Raw genomic sequence first — 19,298 nt, forward strand, 5'->3', positions numbered from 1 at the left:
CTGTCCTGAGATGGATGGACACCTGGGCAGTCTGTCCTGAGATGGATGGACACCTGGAGCAGTCTGTCCTGAGATGGATGGACAACTGGGCCAGTCTGTCCTGAGATGGATGGACACCTGGGCCAGTCTGTCCTGAGATGGATGAACACCCGGGCAGTCTGTCCTGAGATGGATGGACACCTGGGCAGTCTGTCCTGAGATGGATGTACACCTGGGCCAGTCTGTCCTGAAATGGATGGACACCTGGACCAGTCTGTCCTGAGATGGATGGACACCTGGGCCATGCTGTCCTGAGATGGATGAACACCTGGGCCGTCTGTCCTGAGATGGATGGACACCTGGGCCAGTCTCTCCTGAGATGGATGGACAACTGGGCCGTCTGTCCTGAGATGGATGGACACCTGGGCTAGTCTGTCCTGAGATGGATGGACACCTGGGGCAGTCTGTCCTGAGATGGATGGACACCTGGGCCAGTCTGTCCTGAGATGGATGGACACCTGGGCCAGTCTGTCCTGAGATGGATGAACACCCGGGCAGTCTGTCCTGAGATGGATGGACACCTGGGCTAGTCTGTCCTGAGATGGATGGACACCTGGGCAGTCTGTCCTGAGATGGATGGACACCTGGGCAGTCTGTTCTGAGATGGATGGACACCTGGGCCAGTCTGTCCTGAGATGGATGGACACCTGGGCAGTCTGTCCTGAGATGGATGGACACCTGGCATGCTGTCCTGAGATGGATGGACACCTGGCATGCTGACCTGAGATGGATAAACACCTGGGCCAGTCTGTCCTGAGATGGATGAACACCTGGGCCAGTCTCTCCTGAGATGGATGGACACCTGGGCCATGCTGTACTGAAATGGATGGACACCTGGGCTAGTCTGTCCTGAGATGGATGGACACCTGGGCCATGCTGTCCTGAGATGGATGAACACCTGGGCCAGTCTGTCCTGAGATGGATGGACACCTGGGACATGCCATCCTGAGATGGATGGACACCTGGGCCAGTCTGTCCTGAGATGGATGAACACCTGGGAAGTCTGTGCTGAGGTGGATGGACACCTGGGCCATGCCGTCCTGAGATGGATGAATACCTGGGCCATGCCATCCTAAGATGGATGAACACCTGGGCCATGCCGTCCTGAGATGGATGGACACCTGGCATGCTGTCCTGAGATGGATGGACACCTGGGCCATGCTGTCCAGAGATGGATGGACACCTGGGCCATGCTGTCCTGAGATGGATGAACACCTGGGCCAGTCTGTCCAGAGATGGATGGACACCTGGGCCAGTCTGTCCTGAGATGGATGAACACCTGGGCCATGCCGTCCTGAGATGGATGGACACCTGGGCCATGCCGTCCAGAGATGGATGGACACCTGGGCCATGCTGTCCTGAGATGGATGGACACCTGGGCCGTGCCGTCCTGAGATGGATGGACACCTGGGCCGTGCCGTCCTGAGATGGATGCACACCTGGGCCATGCCGTCCTGAGATGGATGGACACCTCAGTCATGCCACCCTGAGATGGATGAACACCTGGGACATGCTGTCCTGAGATGGATGAACACCTGGGCTAGTCTGTCCTGAGATGGATGAACACCTGGGACATGCTATCCTGAGATGGATGAACACCTGGGCTAGTCTGTCCTGAGATGGATGAACACCTGGGACATGCTATCCTGAGATGGATGAACACCTGGGCTAGTCTGTCCTGAGATGGATGAACACCTGGGACATGCTGTCCTGAGATGGATGAACACCTGGGCTAGTCTGTCCTGAGATGGATGAACACCTGGGACATGCTATCCTGAGATGGATGCACACCTGGGCTAGTCTCTCCTGAGATGGATGAACACCTGGGCTAGTCTGTCCTGAGATGGATGAACACCTGGGACATGCTATCCTGAGATGGATGAACACCTGGGCTAGTCTGTCCTGAGATGGATGAACACCTGGGACATGCTATCCTGAGATGGATGCACACCTGGGCTAGTCTGTCCTGAGATGGATGAACACCTTGGCCATGCCATCCTGAGATGGATGAATACCTGGGCCAGTCTGTCCTGAGATGAATGGACACCTGGGCCATGCCATCCTGAGATGGATGAACACCTGGGCAGTCTGTCCTGAGATGGATGAACATCTGGGCTAGTCTGTCCTGAGATGGATGAACACCTGGGGCATGCTATCCTGAGTTGGATGAACACCTGGGCTAGTCTGTCCTGAGATGGATGAACACCTGGGACATGCTATCCTGAGATGGATGCACACCTGAGCCAGTCTGTCCTGAGATGGATGGACACCTGGGCCAGTCTGTCCTGAGATGGATGAACACCTGGGACATGCTGTCCTGAGATGGATGAACACCTGGGCTAGTCTGTCCTGAGATGGATGAACACCTGGGCCATGCCGTCCTGAGATGGATGCACACCTGGGCAGTCTGTCCTGAGATGGATGAACACCTGGGCCAGTCTGTCCTGAGATGGATGGACACCTGGGCCAGTCTGTCCTGAGATGGATGTCCTGGTCATGCAGACATTTCTTTATATTCTTAGCTTAACTTTAGCGCTGTCCTAGGATGATTTCCTATACTTTCCTCCCTTCAATCAAAATATCCCAACTTCAGCAGGTCTGGCTCACTGCTGTCTGTTCATCTAAGGTCTCCTTTGTTCAGGAATTCCAGTCTAGTACTCAGGCAGGACTAAGGAAATCTTTTAGTGACATTTTAAATGTCACCATTATGGAATGGGAGTTGGACCAGAAACCCATGTATAGATAGATAAATAACCAAATGTTGTTTTGAAAGTATCTTTATTAAAAGAATATAAAGAACAGAAATTCTAGGCTTATATATGCAAAAGAATAACAGACAGTTAGAGGTGAATTGGTTTATTCAGCACTAACTGATCCCCGCCTGTGCTGGACAGCCCCACAGGACCACATCCGCCCTGTGGAGTCACTCCCTGGCAGGGAGACTGGCTGGCCACAGTGAGAGGCTCCTCTGGTTGGGGGTGCCAGTGCCATAAGATGAGACAACAGGTGGCATCGTAGACAGGCTGCCCCAGGGAGGGTGTGGCTGGCAGGGACCAGGGGCAGGGCAGAGGCAGTGGGGAGAAGCAGGACCAGTGTGGCTTAAACATCAAGTTCAAGGGCACAGGAGGCGTTGGGAGTAAGTGGGAGCACATTGGGCGTCTACAGCCATCCGAGGTGCATTTTGGGGACCCATCTGGTCTGTCTGGAGCCTAGGCACAGCAGAGGCAGGGACCAGCAAGAGGGGAGCATGGGGGTGGGAGGAGGGCTCCCCAGTCTGGGATGTTCTGAAGGTACATCACCCGGGGCTGGGGTTAGGAGGCATGGGTCTCGGAGTCTCCAGGGCCCAGGCTGAGCTGCAGGATCTGAGTCACAGGGACCGCTTGGGGCCTGCGAGGGGAAGAGCAGTGTCAGCAGCAGACTTGTGGGTTGGAGCCGCCACGTGTCCAGGAGATGCAAATGCCGAGCGCCAGGCAAAGCAGCCTCTGGCCTCGGTGCCAGCACTCACACGGCTTGCAGCGTCCAGGCAAGCGCAGATCTTGGACTTGAACTCTGAGAGTTTGTCTTTTATCTGATGGTACTAAGTGGAGATTTGTAAATACAAAAACTTGGGCTTGATGATAAATTAGACCCACGTCATCACTCTTCAACAAAGAAAGGTATCTGTATAGAAATGTGTAGTTTTTCATCGGGCCTAGCACTTTATTTTTGCTCAGTGTTGCTATTAGTTCTCCTTGCTCCAAATTGGGATAACTGCCTGGTGGGCCCGAGCTGTCTGAGCCAGGCTATGGGCAGTGGCCTATGGACCGAGTTACATCAGAATTGGAATGAGAGGCAGCTCTGTATGCTCTGCCATCTGCTGTCCTCTGCAGCAGGGGGCGGGGCACTGTTGGGTGGAGCAGCATGGCCTCAGAACCGGTGGGGTGTCCTGAGAACTAAGGGATAATGGGCACTCAGCATCAGTGTCACCAGCATGGCCTGTGCCCCGGGTGCTGCACAGAGGCCCTAAGACATGCTGGGTGCCCCTATCCTTCCACCTGGGGCCCATCACGGTAGCTTTGCAAGGTGTCACAGGAGAGTATACAAACATGACAGGAGAGTAAAGTATGCTGCACACAAAATGAAAAAATGAAATGTCCTGCTTGGGTCTCTCTTTCCTTCTTTTGAGAGAAGTTAGGAACAGGGAGGTTGGGTTGCAGTTTGGGACTGAAAGCTCACAGGGTCCTGGCCCTCTGGGCTGTGCTGACCCTTACAATTGAGCCAGCTCTACAGCCCTGTCTCACTTGACCCAGGAGAGTGGGGGCCAGGCACTGGAGTGTGACTGTTAGCAGCCTTCTACCAGCCTAACCATGTCCCCTTGGTATGCCCAGGTCTGGACGCCAGCCCACCAGCCAGCACTCACGAGCTCACCATTCCCAATGATGTGAGTATGCCCCCTGTCCCCCCTGTCCCCCCTCTCCCTGGGTGGAAACATCAGGCAAAAGTGGCTGTCAGCTCTGCTGTCCTTGGGCAGACCCCTGGGTGACTCCTTCACCACCCCAACCCCACTGTTTGATCTGTTTTCCCCCTCCTTTCCTTTTTAAAGTGGATTTAATGTCTGTCAAAGGTTGTGTTTTTACATCCCTCAGATACTGAATAAGCAATGGGCTAATGGGGACTTCAGATATTAATTAGTAGTTAGATGGGAGTTGGACCGGGAACCCATGTTGCTGTGGAGGCACTGCCCTGGTACAGGGTCAAATCTTGAAGAACACAGTGACCCAGGAATGCTCTAGAGGGGACCTACTCTCAGCATCAGCTCCATGGGCCCTAATCCCTCAGGAGATTTGGGATTCTCCATGAGTTGGCTCTAACAGACTTGAAGTTGGTTGGATATCACCGACTTGTCTAGATTCCTTCTAGCACCCCTCAGTCTGTTCATGCCTTCAACATACCTGAGGGTGTGGCCTTACGAGCTCCCCTCAACACACTCAGTCCTCCCCAGAGTAAACATGGGTCTTGTGGAGAGGGAAGACTATTCTCTGAATGCTTGACTTATCCCCAAACTGAGAGACCAGGGAGGGCATGGGCCACATGTCCTTGAGGGATAGCTGCCATAGCAGCAAGCAGAGTCCCTGTGTGGGCTGTGGAGATGGCAGCCCCACTTAGAGTTCAAGTGTACAAGGTCCCTTTCCACCCTAGAGCTGTGGACTTTGGGAGCCTTCACTATTCTGCCCCTTACACCTGCTGGGCAGGAAGTCTAAGCCCAGTTCCTTCCTTTCATGCAAGCTGACAATAGGAAGCACAGATATGAGAGTTCAGGGAGATCACCAGTCCTGTGTGTGCAAGTGGACGATGGAATGGGCAAAAAAGAAGCCGATAGCGGGTTGCCAGAGGAGAGGACCGTGAGGCCATCTGGCTGGCACCATTCCTGAAGAGTCGTCTTCATTTGAGCCCCTTGTGGCCGCGTGCACTCTAGGCCTTCTGTCCTGGCTGCTGGTTGGCACAGAGTCCCCATGTCTGCTCACAGAAGCTCAGGACACTCATAGTCCAGGCAGCACTGTGGTCCAGGCTTCTGGCATCCTCGAGGATTTCTGAGGTTGGCCCAACTTGACAGGTAGCAGCACAGAGCCATCTCCCCAGGTGTGGGGTGCACAGCCACCTGGTCCCTGCATCGTTGGAGGGAGGAGACTTCTGCTTCTTGCCCCTGGCCCCTTCTCTCACTGCACGGGCTCCATGAGCATGTGGTTTCTGGCATCCTCCTGCGTCTTCTCCTCCAGGCATTAAAGCCAGCAGATTTTTCCTTTCTTGCTAAATCAATGTTCACTAACACCAGCTTTGGTGCCCTCATTCAAGCACTCATTTAAAACGGAAATGAGCTTTAAGAGGATGAGGCATCTTTTGAGAGCTGGTTACCCTGTTTCCTGGGGTGTCCTTCGTACAAACGGATGCTGGTTTTCCCAGCTCTTCACCACCCACTTGCCATCCTCCTCCTGGGGATCTTCCTAGGGAAGAGACCTGCTTCTCAGAAGGAAGGGAGCTTCCTCTTATCCCGGTCCCTTTGGGACCATGCTTCTTTATGGAAAGGGCTGTTGACGGCACTGTCAGGGCTTTCCCCACCAGCCCCAGATTTCGGGGGGGAATGTATCTGGGCTGCACCAAAGCTGATGTTCCTCACTGGGTGGCTGCCTGCTACCTTCTTGGAGAAAAGGAAGAAATAAAACGTGTGCGCTTGTTCTGAACTTGCCTGTCATCTCGTCCACACCTGTCTCTTGGTCACAATCAGATCATGCTGCCTCAGCTTGCCTGCAGAAAGACACTGCGTGGTGGCAGGGATGCCCAAGACAGGCTCCCCAGCACGGCTCCTGGGGACACAGGCCAGTCAGGGGGCCCCAGGCCTTTGGCTCCCTGACAATCACCATGGGCCTCCCTCACCTCCTGCTTCAGTGCCTGTGGTCACCCTCACTCTGCCCTGAGCAACAGGCCCCCACCCACCAAGACTCACGCCCCTTCCCTGGTTCTCAGCTGCAGAATCAGCTGGGGCTTCTGCTGGGGAAAGGAATGTAAGGTGTCAAGAGTGGTCTCTAGGAGGAGAGGCTGCAATGGGAGGTGTTCCGCAGTTCCAGTGGGATTTGGCAGTGACATCTGATTAGGAGGGGCCCCATTATTTCAGAATATTTCTATTGCTCTTTGAATTTGCAATGGAGGCACACAAGGGTGAGAGGAGGAGAGCAGTCTGCTAACTGCTGGCAGGGTTCGCAGGTGCAGGTGGGGGGGAGTCTAACTGCTGGAAGGGTGTGCAGGTGCAGCGGGGGAGGAGTCTGCTAACTGCTGGCAGGGTGTGCAGGTGCAGGTGGGGAGGAGTCTGCTAACTGCTGGCAGGGTGTGCAGGTGCAGGTGGGGAGGAGTCTGCTAACTGCTGGCAGGATGTGCAGGTGCAGGTGGGGAGGAGTCTGCTAACAGCTGGCAGGGTGTGCAGGTACAGCAGGGGAGGAGTCTGCTAACTGCTGGCAGGGTTCGCAGGTGCAGGTGGGGGGAGTCTAACTGCTGGCAGGGTGTGCAGGTGCAGGTGGGGAGGAGTCTGCTAACTGCTGGCAGGGTGTGCAGGTACAGCAGGGGAGGAGTCTGCTAACTGCTGGCAGGGTTCGCAGGTGCAGGTGGGGGGAGTCTAACTGCTGGCAGGGTGTGCAGGTGCAGGTGGGGAGGAGTCTGCTAACTGCTGGCAGGGTTCGCAGCTGCAGGTGGGGAGGAGTCTGCTAACTGCTGGCAGGGTGTGCAGGTGCAGGTGGGGAGGAGTCTGCTAACTGCTGGCAGGGTGTGCAGGTACAGCAGGGGAGGAGTCTGCTAACTGCTGGCAGGGTTCGCAGGTGCAGGTGGGGAGGAGTCTGCTAACTGCTGGCAGGGTGTGCAGGTACAGCAGGGGAGGAGTCTGCTAACTGCTGGCAGGGTTCGCAGGTGCAGGTGGGGGGAGTCTAACTGCTGGCAGGGTGTGCAGGTGCAGGTGGGGAGGAGTCTGCTAACTGCTGGCAGGGTGTGCAGGTACAGCAGGGGAGGAGTCTGCTAACTGCTGGCAGGGTTCGCAGGTGCAGGTGGGGGGAGTCTAACTGCTGGCAGGGTGTGCAGCTGCAGGTGGGGAGGAGTCTGCTAACTGCTGGCAGGGTTCGCAGCTGCAGGTGGGGAGGAGTCTGCTAACTGCTGGCAGGGTGTGCAGGTACGGGGGGGAGGAGTCTGCTAACTGCTGGCAGGGTGTGCAGGTGCAGGTGGGGAGGAGTCTGCTAACTGCTGGCAGGGTGTGCAGGTGCAGGTGGGGAGGAGTCTGCTAACTGCTGGCAGGGTGTGCAGGTGCAGGTGGGGAGGAGTCTGCTAACTGCTGGCAGGGTGTGCAGGTGCAGGTGGGGAGGAGTCTGCTAACTGCTGGCAGGGTTCGCAGGTGCAGGTGGGGAGGAGTCTGCTAACTGCTGGCAGGGTGTGCAGGTACGGGGGGGAGGAGTCTGCTAACTGCTGGCAGGGTGTGCAGGTGCAGGTGGGGAGGAGTCTGCTAACTGCTGGCAGGGTGTGCAGGTGCAGGTGGGGAGGAGTCTGCTAACTGCTGGCAGGGTGTGCAGGTACGGGGGGGAGGAGTCTGCTAACTGCTGGCAGGGTGTGCAGGTACGGGGGGGAGGAGTCTGCTAACTGCTGGCAGGGTTCACAGGTGCAGGGGGGGAGGAGTCTGCTAACTGCTGGCAGGGTTCGCAGGTGCAGATGGGGAAGAGTCTGCTAACTGCTGGCAGGGTGTGCAGGTGCAGGTGGGGAGGAGTCTGCTAACTGCTGGCAGGGTTCGCAGGTGCAGGTGGGGAGGAGTCTGCTAACTGCTGGCAGGGTTCGCAGGTGCAGGTGGGGAGGAGTCTGCTAACTGCTGGCAGGGTGTGCAGGTACAGCAGGGGAGGAGTCTGCTAACTGCTGGCAGGGTTCGCAGCTGCAGGTGGGGAGGAGTCTGCTAACTGCTGGCAGGGTGTGCAGGTGCAGGTGGGGAGGAGTCTGCTAACTGCTGGCAGGGTGTGCAGGTGCAGGTGGGGAGGAGTCTGCTAACTGCTGGCAGGGTGTGCAGGTACGGGGGGAGGAGTCTGCTAACTGCTGGCAGGATGTGCAGGTGCAGGTGGGGAGGAGTCTGCTAACTGCTGGCAGGGTGTGCAGGTGCAGGTGGGGAGGAGTCTGCTAACTGCTGGCAGGGTTCACAGGTGCAGGTGGGGAGGAGTCTGCTAACTGCTGGCAGGGTTCGCAGGTGCAGATGGGGAAGAGTCTGCTAACTGCTGGCAGGGTGTGCAGGTGCAGGTGGGGAGGAGTCTGCTAACTGCTGGCAGGGTGTGCAGGTACGGGGGGAGGAGTCTGCTAACTGCTGGCAGGGTGTGCAGGTGCAGGTGGGGAGGAGTCTGCTAACTGCTGGCAGGGTGTGCAGGTGCAGGTGGGGAGGAGTCTGCTAACTGCTGGCAGAGTGTGCAGGTGCGGGGGGGAGGAGTCTGGTAACTGCTGGCAGGGTGTGCAGGTGCAGGTGGGGAGGAGTCTGCTAACTGCTGGCAGGGTGTGCAGGTGCAGGTGGGGGGGAGGAGTCTGCTAACTGCTGGCAGGGTTCGCAGGTGCAGGTGGGGAGGAGTCTGCTAACTGCTGGCAGGGTTCGCAGGTGCAGATGGGGAAGAGTCTGCTAACTGCTGGCAGGGTGTGCAGGTGCAGGTGGGCAAGAGTCTGCTAACTGCTGGCAGGGTGTGCAGGTGCAGGTGGGGAGGAGTCTGCTAACTGCTGGCAGGGTGTGCAGGTGCAGATGGGGAAGAGTCTGCTAACTGCTGGCAGGGTGTGCAGGTACGCGGGGGAGGAGTCTGCTAACTGCTGGCAGGGTGTGCAGGTGCAGGTGGGGAGGAGTCTGCTAACTGCTGGCAGGGTGTGCAGGTACGCGGGGGAGGAGTCTGCTAACTGCTGGCAGGGTTCGCAGGTGCAGGTGGGGGGGAGGAGTCTGCTAACTGCTGGCAGGGTGTGCAGGTGCAGGTGGGGAGGAGTCTGCTAACTGCTGGCAGGGTTCGCAGGAGCAGGTGGGGAGGAGTCTGCTAACTGCTGGCAGGGTGTGCAGGTGCAGGTGGGGAGGAGTCTGCTAACTGCTGGCAGGGTGTGCAGGTGCAGGTGGGGAGGAGTCTGCTAACTGCTGGCAGGGTTCGCAGGTGCAGGTGGGGAGGAGTCTGCTAACTGCTGGCAGGGTTCGCAGGTGCAGATGGGGAAGAGTCTGCTAACTGCTGGCAGGGTGTGCAGGTGCAGGTGGGGAGGAGTCTGCTAACTGCTGGCAGGGTGTGCAGGTGCAGGTGGGGAGGAGTCTGCTAACTGCTGGCAGGGTGTGCAGGTGCAGGTGGGGAGGAGTCTGCTAACTGCTGGCAGGGTTCGCAGGTGCAGATGGGGAAGAGTCTGCTAACTGCTGGCAGGGTGTGCAGGTGCAGGTGGGGAGGAGTCTGCTAACTGCTGGCAGGGTGTGCAGGTACGGGGGGAGGAGTCTGCTAACTGCTGGCAGGGTGTGCAGGTGCAGGTGGGGAGGAGTCTGCTAACTGCTGGCAGGGTGTGCAGGTGCAGGTGGGGAGGAGTCTGCTAACTGCTGGCAGAGTGTGCAGGTGCGGGGGGGAGGAGTCTGCTAACTGCTGGCAGGGTGTGCAGGTGCAGGTGGGGAGGAGTCTGCTAACTGCTGGCAGGGTGTGCAGGTGCAGGTGGGGAGGAGTCTGCTAACTGCTGGCAGGGTGTGCAGGTGCAGGTGGGGAGGAGTCTGCTAACTGCTGGCAGGGTGTGCAGGTGCAGGTGGGGAGGAGTCTGCTAACTGCTGGCAGGGTGTGCAGGTGCAGGTGGGGAGGAGTCTGCTAACTGCTGGCAGGGTGTGCAGGTGCGGGGGTGAGGAGTCTGCTAACTGCTGGCAGGGTGTGCAGGTGCAGGTGGGGAGGAGTCTGCTAACTGCTGGCAGGGTGTGCAGGTGCAGGTGGGGAGGAGTCTGCTAACTGCTGGCAGGGTGTGCAGGTGCGGGGGTGAGGAGTCTGCTAACTGCTGGCAGGGTGTGCAGGTGCAGGTGGGGAGGAGTCTGCTAACTGCTGGCAGGGTGTGCAGGTGCAGGTGGGGAGGAGTCTGCTAACTGCTGGCAGGGTTCACAGGTGCAGGTGGGGAGGAGTCTGCTAACTGCTGGCAGGGTTCGCAGGTGCAGGTGGGGAGGAGTCTGCTAACTGCTGGCAGGGTTCGCAGGTGCAGGTGGGGAGGAGTCTGCTAACTGCTGGCAGGGTGTGCAGGTGCGGGGGTGAGGAGTCTGCTAACTGCTGGCAGGGTGTGCAGGTGCAGGTGGGGAGGAGTCTGCTAACTGCTGGCAGGGTGTGCAGGTGCAGGTGGGGAGGAGTCTGCTAACTGCTGGCAGGGTGTGCAGGTGCAGGTGGGGAGGAGTCTGCTAACTGCTGGCAGGGTTCGCAGGTGCAGGTGGGGAGGAGTCTGCTAACTGCTGGCAGGGTGTGCAGGTGCGGGGGTGAGGAGTCTGCTAACTGCTGGCAGGGTGTGCAGGTGCAGGTGGGGAGGAGTCTGCTAACTGCTGGCAGGGTTCACAGGTGCAGGTGGGGAGGAGTCTGCTAACTGCTGGCAGGGTTCGCAGGTGCAGGTGGGGAGGAGTCTGCTAACTGCTGGCAGGGTTCGCAGGTGCAGGTGGGGAGGAGTCTGCTAACTGCTGGCAGGGTGTGCAGGTGCGGGGGTGAGGAGTCTGCTAACTGCTGGCAGGGTGTGCAGGTGCAGGTGGGGAGGAGTCTGCTAACTGCTGGCAGGGTGTGCAGGTGCAGGTGGGGAGGAGTCTGCTAACTGCTGGCAGGGTGTGCAGGTGCAGGTGGGGAGGAGTCTGCTAACTGCTGGCAGGGTTCGCAGGTGCAGGTGGGGAGGAGTCTGCTAACTGCTGGCAGGGTGTGCAGGTGCGGGGGTGAGGAGTCTGCTAACTGCTGGCAGGGTGTGCAGGTGCAGGTGGGGAGGAGTCTGCTAACTGCTGGCAGGGTGTGCAGGTGCAGGTGGGGAGGAGTCTGCTAACTGCTGGCAGGGTGTGCAGGTGCAGGGGGGAGGAGTCTGCTAACTGCTGGCAGGGTGTGCAGGTGCAGGTGGGGAGGAGTCTGCTAACTGCTGGCAGGGTGTGCAGGTACGGGGGGGAGGAGTCTGCTAACTGCTGGCAGGGTTCGCAGGTGCAGCGGGGGAGGAGTCTGCTAACTGCTGGCAGGGTTCGCAGGTGCAGATGGGGAAGAGTCTGCTAACTGCTGGCAGGGTGTGCAGGTGCAGGTGGGGAGGAGTCTGCTAACTGCTGGCAGGGTGTGCAGGTACGGGGGGAGGAGTCTGCTAACTGCTGGCAGGGTGTGCAGGTGCAGGTGGGGAGGAGTCTGCTAACTGCTGGCAGGGTGTGCAGGTGCAGGTGGGGAGGAGTCTGCTAACTGCTGGCAGGGTGTGCAGGTGCAGGGGGGAGGAGTCTGCTAACTGCTGGCAGGGTGTGCAGGTGCAGGTGGGGAGGAGTCTGCTAACTGCTGGCAGGGTGTGCAGGTACGGGGGGGAGGAGTCTGCTAACTGCTGGCAGGGTTCGCAGGTGCAGCGGGGGAGGAGTCTGCTAACTGCTGGCAGGGTTCGCAGGTGCAGATGGGGAAGAGTCTGCTAACTGCTGGCAGGGTGTGCAGGTGCAGGTGGGGAGGAGTCTGCTAACTGCTGGCAGGGTGTGCAGGTACGGGGGGAGGAGTCTGCTAACTGCTGGCAGGGTGTGCAGGTGCAGGTGGGGAGGAGTCTGCTAACTGCTGGCAGAGTGTGCAGGTGCGGGGGGGAGGAGTCTGCTAACTGCTGGCAGGGTGTGCAGGTACGGGGGGGAGGAGTCTGCTAACTGCTGGCACGGTGTGCAGGTGCAGGGGGGAGGAGTCTGCTAACTGCTGGCAGGGTTCGCAGGTGCAGGGGGGAGGAGTCTGCTAACTGCTGGCAGGGTGTACAGGTGCAGGTGGGCAAGAGTCTGCTAACTGCTGGCAGGGTGTACAGGTGCAGGTGGGGAGGAGTCTGCTAACTGCTGGCAGGGTTTGCAGGTGCAGGTGGGGAAGAGTCTGCTAACTGCTGGCAGGGTGTGCAGGTGCAGGTGGGGAGGAGTCTGCTAACTGCTGGCAGGGTGTGCAGGTGCAGGTGGGGAAGAGTCTGCTAACTGCTGGCAGGGCGTACAGGTGCAGGTGGGCCAGGTGGAAGGCAGCCTTGGGCTGCAGGGCTCGGCCTAGCAGGCATCCTTCCCAGCACTGAGTGAGCCAGCCCAGCGCAGGGCAGGTGAAGGCCTGTCCTCCCCACATTCCCTTCTCACTGTGGAGAGTGCCCGTACAGAAGTCACAGTGCTGTTCACCTTGGCATCTGTGGTGAGGCGGGCGTGCCCTGGTGGCTCAACAATGTCCCATCAGCACTCGGACCCCACAGCTGTGTGCAGAGGAGGGCAAAGGCCTGTGGCAAAGGCAGCGCCCTCCAGAGCCTGGGGAGAGGGGTGCCCTGGGTGTCCCGTCGCAGGGAGTAGAGGGAGAGGGCAGAGTGAGGGCAGAAGGGGTCCGTGTGCTAGGGTGCAGCTGGAGCGAGGCCGTTAGAAGACAGGAGCAGACAGTTACGGGAGGATGGTAGGCACTCTGTGTGGGAGAGGCAGGGAGATACTTCCTCCAGCAAGCTTCAAGGAGAGGCCCAGCCGTGCCTGTGCACGTCAGCACGCACCATGCACTCCAGTGCAGAACGTGCCATGAAGCAAAGCCGGTTGCATGCTGGCCAACGAGGGGTATAGGAGGCAGGCAGCGTGAAAGCCCAGGAGCGCTCCCTCCTGGGTGTCAGCATCTTACGGGGACCTGTGGTCAAGCTGCCGAGTCAGCCACGTTCCGCCCCATCTTGGGGTCTGTGCTGCTGTCCCTGGTTCCAGGCCCACCTTGTCTGGTCCCCATCAGAGATAAGCCCTCCAGAGCTCTCTGCCACCAGGGAGGGGGATACAGCCAGGCAGATGAATATGACCATGTGGCAGTTAGGAAGCCACCCTCCTGACCCCAGGCGTGAGCAGGGAGAGGGCTGGACTGTGGGTGCGGCCTTGGGAAATATGGGTGGGGTCTTGGCACATGTGGGTGGAGCCTGAGAGGTGTGGGTGGAGCCCAGAGATGCAGCAGGAGACGCAGGACTCCCAGCAGCCCTGGGTTCTCTAGAGCGGGGGTCTCTAGATGTCTACAAAGACTGACGGTTCTGAGACAGCTGTCATTACCTAGGTAACCAGCAGAGATGGCCTCTAAGGTGAGCAGAGTTGAGACGTTGTAGGTCTCTTCAGGGACAGGGGCTGGCTGGGAGGGCACCTGTGTGCCACCATGGAGCTGCTGCTCACCCCACAGGCTGAGCCCCTTCATGCTGGGAAGTGGGCATCCCTCCTGCACACGGCTGCATGGCCCAGCTCAGCCCTTATCCAGCATCTCACTGCGTGAGGACAGACTCCATTTCACCATCTGACACCCCAGCAGCCTCAAGGGAGGTGGAAGGGCCATCTGGGATCCCGGTGCTCGGCTGCCCTCCTGACCCCCGTGCCGGGCACCCTCCAGTCTGGGGCTCTCTTTGCCACGTGTCTGGCCACTTCTTTTTCCTGGCCAAGCTCCAGAGCTCGCATCAGTGGCCTGTGGGTGCGTGAAGTGTCTCCGTTCCGTCTGATGGTGGGCATCGAGGGATCCCACTGGCTCCTGCGCCATCTTCTCTGGGCCCGAGTTGTCCCCGAGCCCCCTCGTGGCTTCCCCTCGTGCCCATCCTCCTCCCTCAGCTTCTCCAAGCAGCACCCTCATTCTCGACGACCCCCTTGGCCAGAAGTCACTGCGTTCCATCTTTAAACCGGGGTCCCAAAGTGGGGATGAAAGGAAGTGCCTGAACGGCCTCACGGTTTCATCGAAGTTCAGCAACAAAGTAGGTTTTATGCAGCAGTGAGTTCTGCGCTGGCTTCAAGCACGCATTTCTTCTCGAGCGTTTTTGATGCTGCCTGTCTGGGCAGAACTGGTGTCCCTGAGGATGCGGCTAGGAAGGCGTAGATGTCCCTGGGCTGTGCTGGCTTCAGAGCCTCCCGACTCGGGCCCTGGCTGCCGCCTGGGGGTCGCTCCTGGACCCCGGGGGGACCGGTGTGGAGCGCCTGGGCCGAGTGACTGCAACCTCTTGGCTTGGACCTCCCACAGGAGTGGGGAGCAGGGTGGCTCTCAGAGGGGCGGCAGAGGCACAGGTGCTCTTAGCCTGACCTCGGGCAGGTGGCCCGGATCAGGCAGCATCTGCCAGCAGGTGTGGGCGGGGCCTCTCGGGGCATTGAGCTCAGAGCTTGGGGCAAAGTCCAAGGCTGGCAGTCTGCCCGGAGCCCCAGGGGTGACTGCCCACAGTCTCCAGAGGCCGGCTCGGGCTCTTCTCTAAGAAGCGCCCCCGTCCTTGTTTCTAGCTAATAGGCTGCATAATTGGACGCCAAGGGACCAAAATCAATGAAATTCGACAGATGTCCGGAGCTCAGATCAAAATCGCCAATGCCACTGAAGGGTCCTCAGAGCGTCAGATCACCATCACGGGGACCCCGGCCAACATCAGCCTCGCCCAGTATCTTATCAACGCCAGGTGAGCAGCTCCGAGGGCCTCTGAGATGCCGGGACAGGGACGTGCCAGCCGGCGTTACGGTGCCTGGACAGTCGGGGGCGGGAGGAGGCTGAGTCTGGGCCACACTCTGCCTCCCCCTCTGCCCGCTCGGCCCCGGGCTGGAAAGCGAGGACTGGATGGGACGGCGCCAGCCTCCACGCAGACGCCGGGCAGCCTCGCTCTCCAACCTCCCACCTGAAGCGTCTCCAGTGATGATCCCAGAGGCCAGAGAGAAAGGCAGGTGCTCCCGTGGCCCCAGACAGGTGGCCAGGCCTGCCTCTTTGAGGCAGCCAATTCTGGAAGGCCTGACTTGTACACTCAGAGCCCTCCAGAAAGACGAATGTTTTGGGGCTTTGCCATTTTGCCTCCTCTTTCTTCTTCCCGGAAATGTGTAAGGATGGGCAGGCCCAGTCCATGGGTCCCTGCTGCACGTGGGAGGGTCTGGCGCCACCTGGGGCCCTGTGACTGCGCCCCACTCAGCCTCGACCAGTGCCCCACCCTGCCAGGCAGGCCGTCCACCAGCCCCTGCCGGCCTCTGACATGGCAACACCCCCTCCTCCCTCCCCAAGGGTGTCCTCCTCCTAGAGCCCGAGCTGGGCTGGTGGGAGGGGTGGGGCAGGGCCTCTGGGTGGACACAGCCCTGTGCGGGCCCTGGAACCCCATCCCGGTGCCCCTTCGGCCACCCGCGCTCCCAGGGAGTGGGTGAGAGGCAACCTGGAGAGCACGAGGACACCCGGAGAGCACGAGGACACCCCTGACTTTACCCACGGGCACCCCGCTGGGCTTGTGCCACAATCCAGAGTTGGGCTGGGCCTCTCTTCATCCCTGTGGCTTGACATGGTGACAGGCCTGGGGGGACCTGGGCAGGGTGGAGGCCCGGGGTCCTCCTGACATGTGACAGGCCCGGGGTCCAGTCCTGTGTGCCCTGCTGCGGTCTTCAGCTTAGGACCTCCTGAGCCGACGGGCACCACCTTTCCCAGCGAGCACAGAGGCCTCGCAGCCCGGCCTCACGCCTGCCCGCTGAGGAGCGTGTTTGTTGTGACCGTCTCTCCCTCTCCTGCCTTTGTCTGTTCTAGGCTGACGTCCGAGGTCACGGGGATGGGCGCGCTCTAATCCTACCCAGCACGCTCCCGCCACGTCACCCCTGCCAGAGCCCAAGCTCCCTTCCCCGCCTCACAGACACCAGTGGAGAGGTTTTCTTCGTCAGCAAAAGGACTAGCCATGGATGGACACCCGCGCACACAGCCGCTCTCCACGGGGGCTGCAGCCTCCACGATCCCCTTCAGTGTTACCTGTGACCGACGCTCCGGCCTGCCTGTTCACCGGCATGCAGTGTTCATTATGTTAGAAATATTGTTCCTTGGTGTCAGCGTAGCTGTCTGTCGTAGGAGCTGGGTCGGCGTCCCGACAGCACTCCCTGTCCACCATTCTCCTCTGCCGTCCAGAACTGTCGCCTGAGACCCCTCCTCTCCCACAGCCCCACCGTGCCGACTCAGTTTCCCCTCAGAGCCCGTGTTGTCTGGGCCCAAGTTTCTGCCCCAGGTTGTATGCTGGAATGGGGGTTGCTTCTCCTGCCACCCGTAGGGAGCACTGGGAGAGGAGGGTGGTGGAGGATGTCGGGGCTCTGACCCCAGGAGTGGGGTGGAGGGTGGAGCCTGCTGGGGCTCTGCCTTCAACAGATGCCATGTGCTGGGGAGGCCCTCGGGGTCCCCTCAGCGTCTTCCAGGGTGGCTGGAGAGCACGAACGCGCCAGTGAACCCCTCTGTGCGCCTCAGAGTTCAATAAATGTCGTGGCCCCTCCTCACTGGCTCTGGTTTGTCTCTGCACCCTCAATGTGCCCAGGTCCCCACACAGGCTGCCCCTGGGGGGACAATGCCCTGAACCATGTGCTTATCAGAGAAGCCTGGGCTTCTTCTCACACACAAATGCGATCTCATTCCCCTTCCGAAACACGCATAAGCTCTTCTATTTGTACTTTGGCAAAACTACTTAAAATGACAAACACAAAAATGTCATTCTTGCCCAGGCACCAAAACGCCAGTTCCTAGTTCATGAGACTTACTCCCCCACAGCCGTTGTGGGTGCCAGAGGCCATGCCCAGTGACCCCCAGCACTTCTGCAAAAGGGAGCCTGTCCACCGTGCCCGGTGACCCCCAGTGCTTCTGCAGGATGGAGCCTGTCCACTGTGCCCGGTGACCCCCAGCACTTCTGCAGGATGGAGCCCGTCCACCGTGCCCGGTGACCCCCAGTGCTTCTGCAGGATGGAGCCCGTCCACCGTGCCCAGTGACCCCCAGCGCTTCTGCAGGATGGAGCCCGTCCACCGTGCCCGGTGACCCCCAGCACTTCTGCAGGATGGAGCCCGTCCACCGTGCCCGGTGACCCCCAGCGCTTCTGCAGAAGGGAGCCCGTCCACTGTGCCTGGTGACCCCCAGCACTTCTGCAGGATGGAGCCCGTCCACTGTGCCTGGTGACCCCCAGCACTTCTGCAGGATGGAGCCCGTCCACCCTGCCCAGTGACCCCCAGAGCCTGTCCACACTGTACCCACTTGGGGACGGTCTGCACGGCTCACTTGGCAGCCTGTGCTCACCTTAAGGAGCCTGGCTGTGCCCCTGCTCAATCCTGAAGCCCTGGGTTGACTCCAGCCCTCTCCTTGGGTAATTAATCCCTAACCCAAGCCCAGGGTGTAGGGGGAGCCCCCAGGTGATGGATCAGGAAGGACCCAGACCCAGGGCATGGGGGGACCCCCCAGGTGATGGATCACAAAAGGCCCAGCCCGGGATGGAGGGGGAACCAGGCACTGGGGAGGGCGGGACTGGAGGCTCCTGTCCCAGCTCTGCAGGCTCAGGGCACCTCCACACCTGGATCCTGGTGTTCTTGGGACCTTCTAGAAGGTGGTGGGCCTGAGATCGAGGCGCTGGGTTCTGTGTCTGGTGAGGAGGCGTCTGTCAAGAGTCAGCAGTTCCAGGAGGATGGGAGTCTGGCCAGAATCTGGGGAGCCTCTAGCGGCCCAGGACAGCCTGCCCCAGGATCCCAGTCGGCCACAAAACACCTGCTCACAGGAGCCCCTTCCTGCCTGATCAGGTGGAATCTGCCCTGTTTCCCAGACTCCACCTGGCCTGCCTCAGGCACCTGGCCCATGTGCCAGCCCTGACTCAGCCTCCTGGACACACTCCTTGCCCATCCTCTGCCCCCGGGAGGGCCCCAGCCACAGGAGTGAGCCCAGCATGGCACCTGGGCACACATGCCGGTGGCTTAGGGCTGAGGTTCCCACTGGTGCGGCCGAGACACCGGTATGCCAAAGATACAGGCCTTTCTCAGCAGCACCCATGTCACGGGGCCTGGCCAGTCAACAGCATGGGTACAGCTGACAATGACAGGCACCCTAGAAATAAGACATCACGAGAAGAGAGAGATCAAAACGGGGTGATCGTGGAAGGACCCCTAGAAGGTACAGGCAGGGCAGGACCTAAGAAGGTGAGGAGTTAGCTCTGCACTCATCTGGAGGAAGGACAGCAGGCGGGGGAGCACTCCACATAGGGAGCACTCCAGGTGGGGGGGCACTCCAGGTGGGACGAAAACTCCAGGTGGAGATGGGGAGCACTCCAGGTAGGGGGAGCACTCCAGGTAGGAGGAGCACTCCAGGTAGGGGGGGCACTCCAGGTAGGGGGGACACTCCAGGTAGGGGGGGCACTCCAGGTGGAACACTTCAGGTGAGGGGAGCACATCAGGTGCAGGGGCAGCCAGAGCTGGGGTGGAAGGGAGCCCAGCGGGTGATGAGGGGAGACGGGGGTGCTGGAGCAGCAGGGTGGGGGTTGTGCAGAACTCTCAGGACTCAGCAGGACGGAAGACAGCAGAATCCAGAGCCCTAGCCGGGCGTGAGGGGCCCTGAGTGGGGACTCAGAGCCAGGGACTGGGACCCCAAAGTAGAGCTGGAGGCATCCTGTCACTCAGGGCAGCTCACAGGGCAGGGCTGAAAGCATGGACTGAGCACCTGTGTGGACCTTACCGGGGACACTGGGCTCTCCTGTGAGGAAGACCCACAAAGTGGCAATTCTCGGTTCTAAGGGAATCAAGTGAGCATGAGCTGCACCGCCCTGCAGGTCAGCAGTCCCATCCTGCACCTTCTGACTGGGTCTCCAGCAACCC

The 19,298-nt window shown here is 60.0% G+C and overlaps 1 protein-coding gene across 22 annotated transcripts in view; it reads left to right on the top strand.

Moving 5' to 3' along the window:
- The window catches only part of PCBP3 (poly(rC) binding protein 3), a 290,673-nt gene extending 273,723 nt beyond the window's left edge, over positions 1 to 16,950 (top strand). For 13 of the 22 annotated variants that reach the window (XM_064380239.1, XM_064380246.1, XM_064380240.1 and 10 more), the window contains 3 exons: positions 4,407 to 4,459; positions 14,963 to 15,132; positions 16,227 to 16,950. In XM_064380239.1, coding sequence (XP_064236309.1) covers positions 4,407 to 4,459; positions 14,963 to 15,132; positions 16,227 to 16,263 — 260 coding nt within the window. In that variant the 3' untranslated portion in view covers positions 16,264 to 16,950. Of the gene's footprint in view, positions 1 to 4,406; positions 4,460 to 14,962; positions 15,133 to 16,226 lie in introns of those variants that run through there. The other 9 variants (XM_064380250.1, XM_064380244.1, XM_064380243.1 and 6 more) reach the window with 2 other exon arrangements.
- Positions 16,951 to 19,298: the final 2,348 nt, after the last annotated feature.

The sequence above is a fragment of the Aotus nancymaae genome, unplaced genomic scaffold (genome assembly GCF_030222135.1).
Source record: "Aotus nancymaae isolate 86718 unplaced genomic scaffold, 86718_ANA_hifiasm-v0.15.2.pri h1tg000022l_1, whole genome shotgun sequence".
In the NCBI taxonomy this organism is placed as follows: domain Eukaryota; kingdom Metazoa; phylum Chordata; class Mammalia; order Primates; family Aotidae; genus Aotus; species Aotus nancymaae.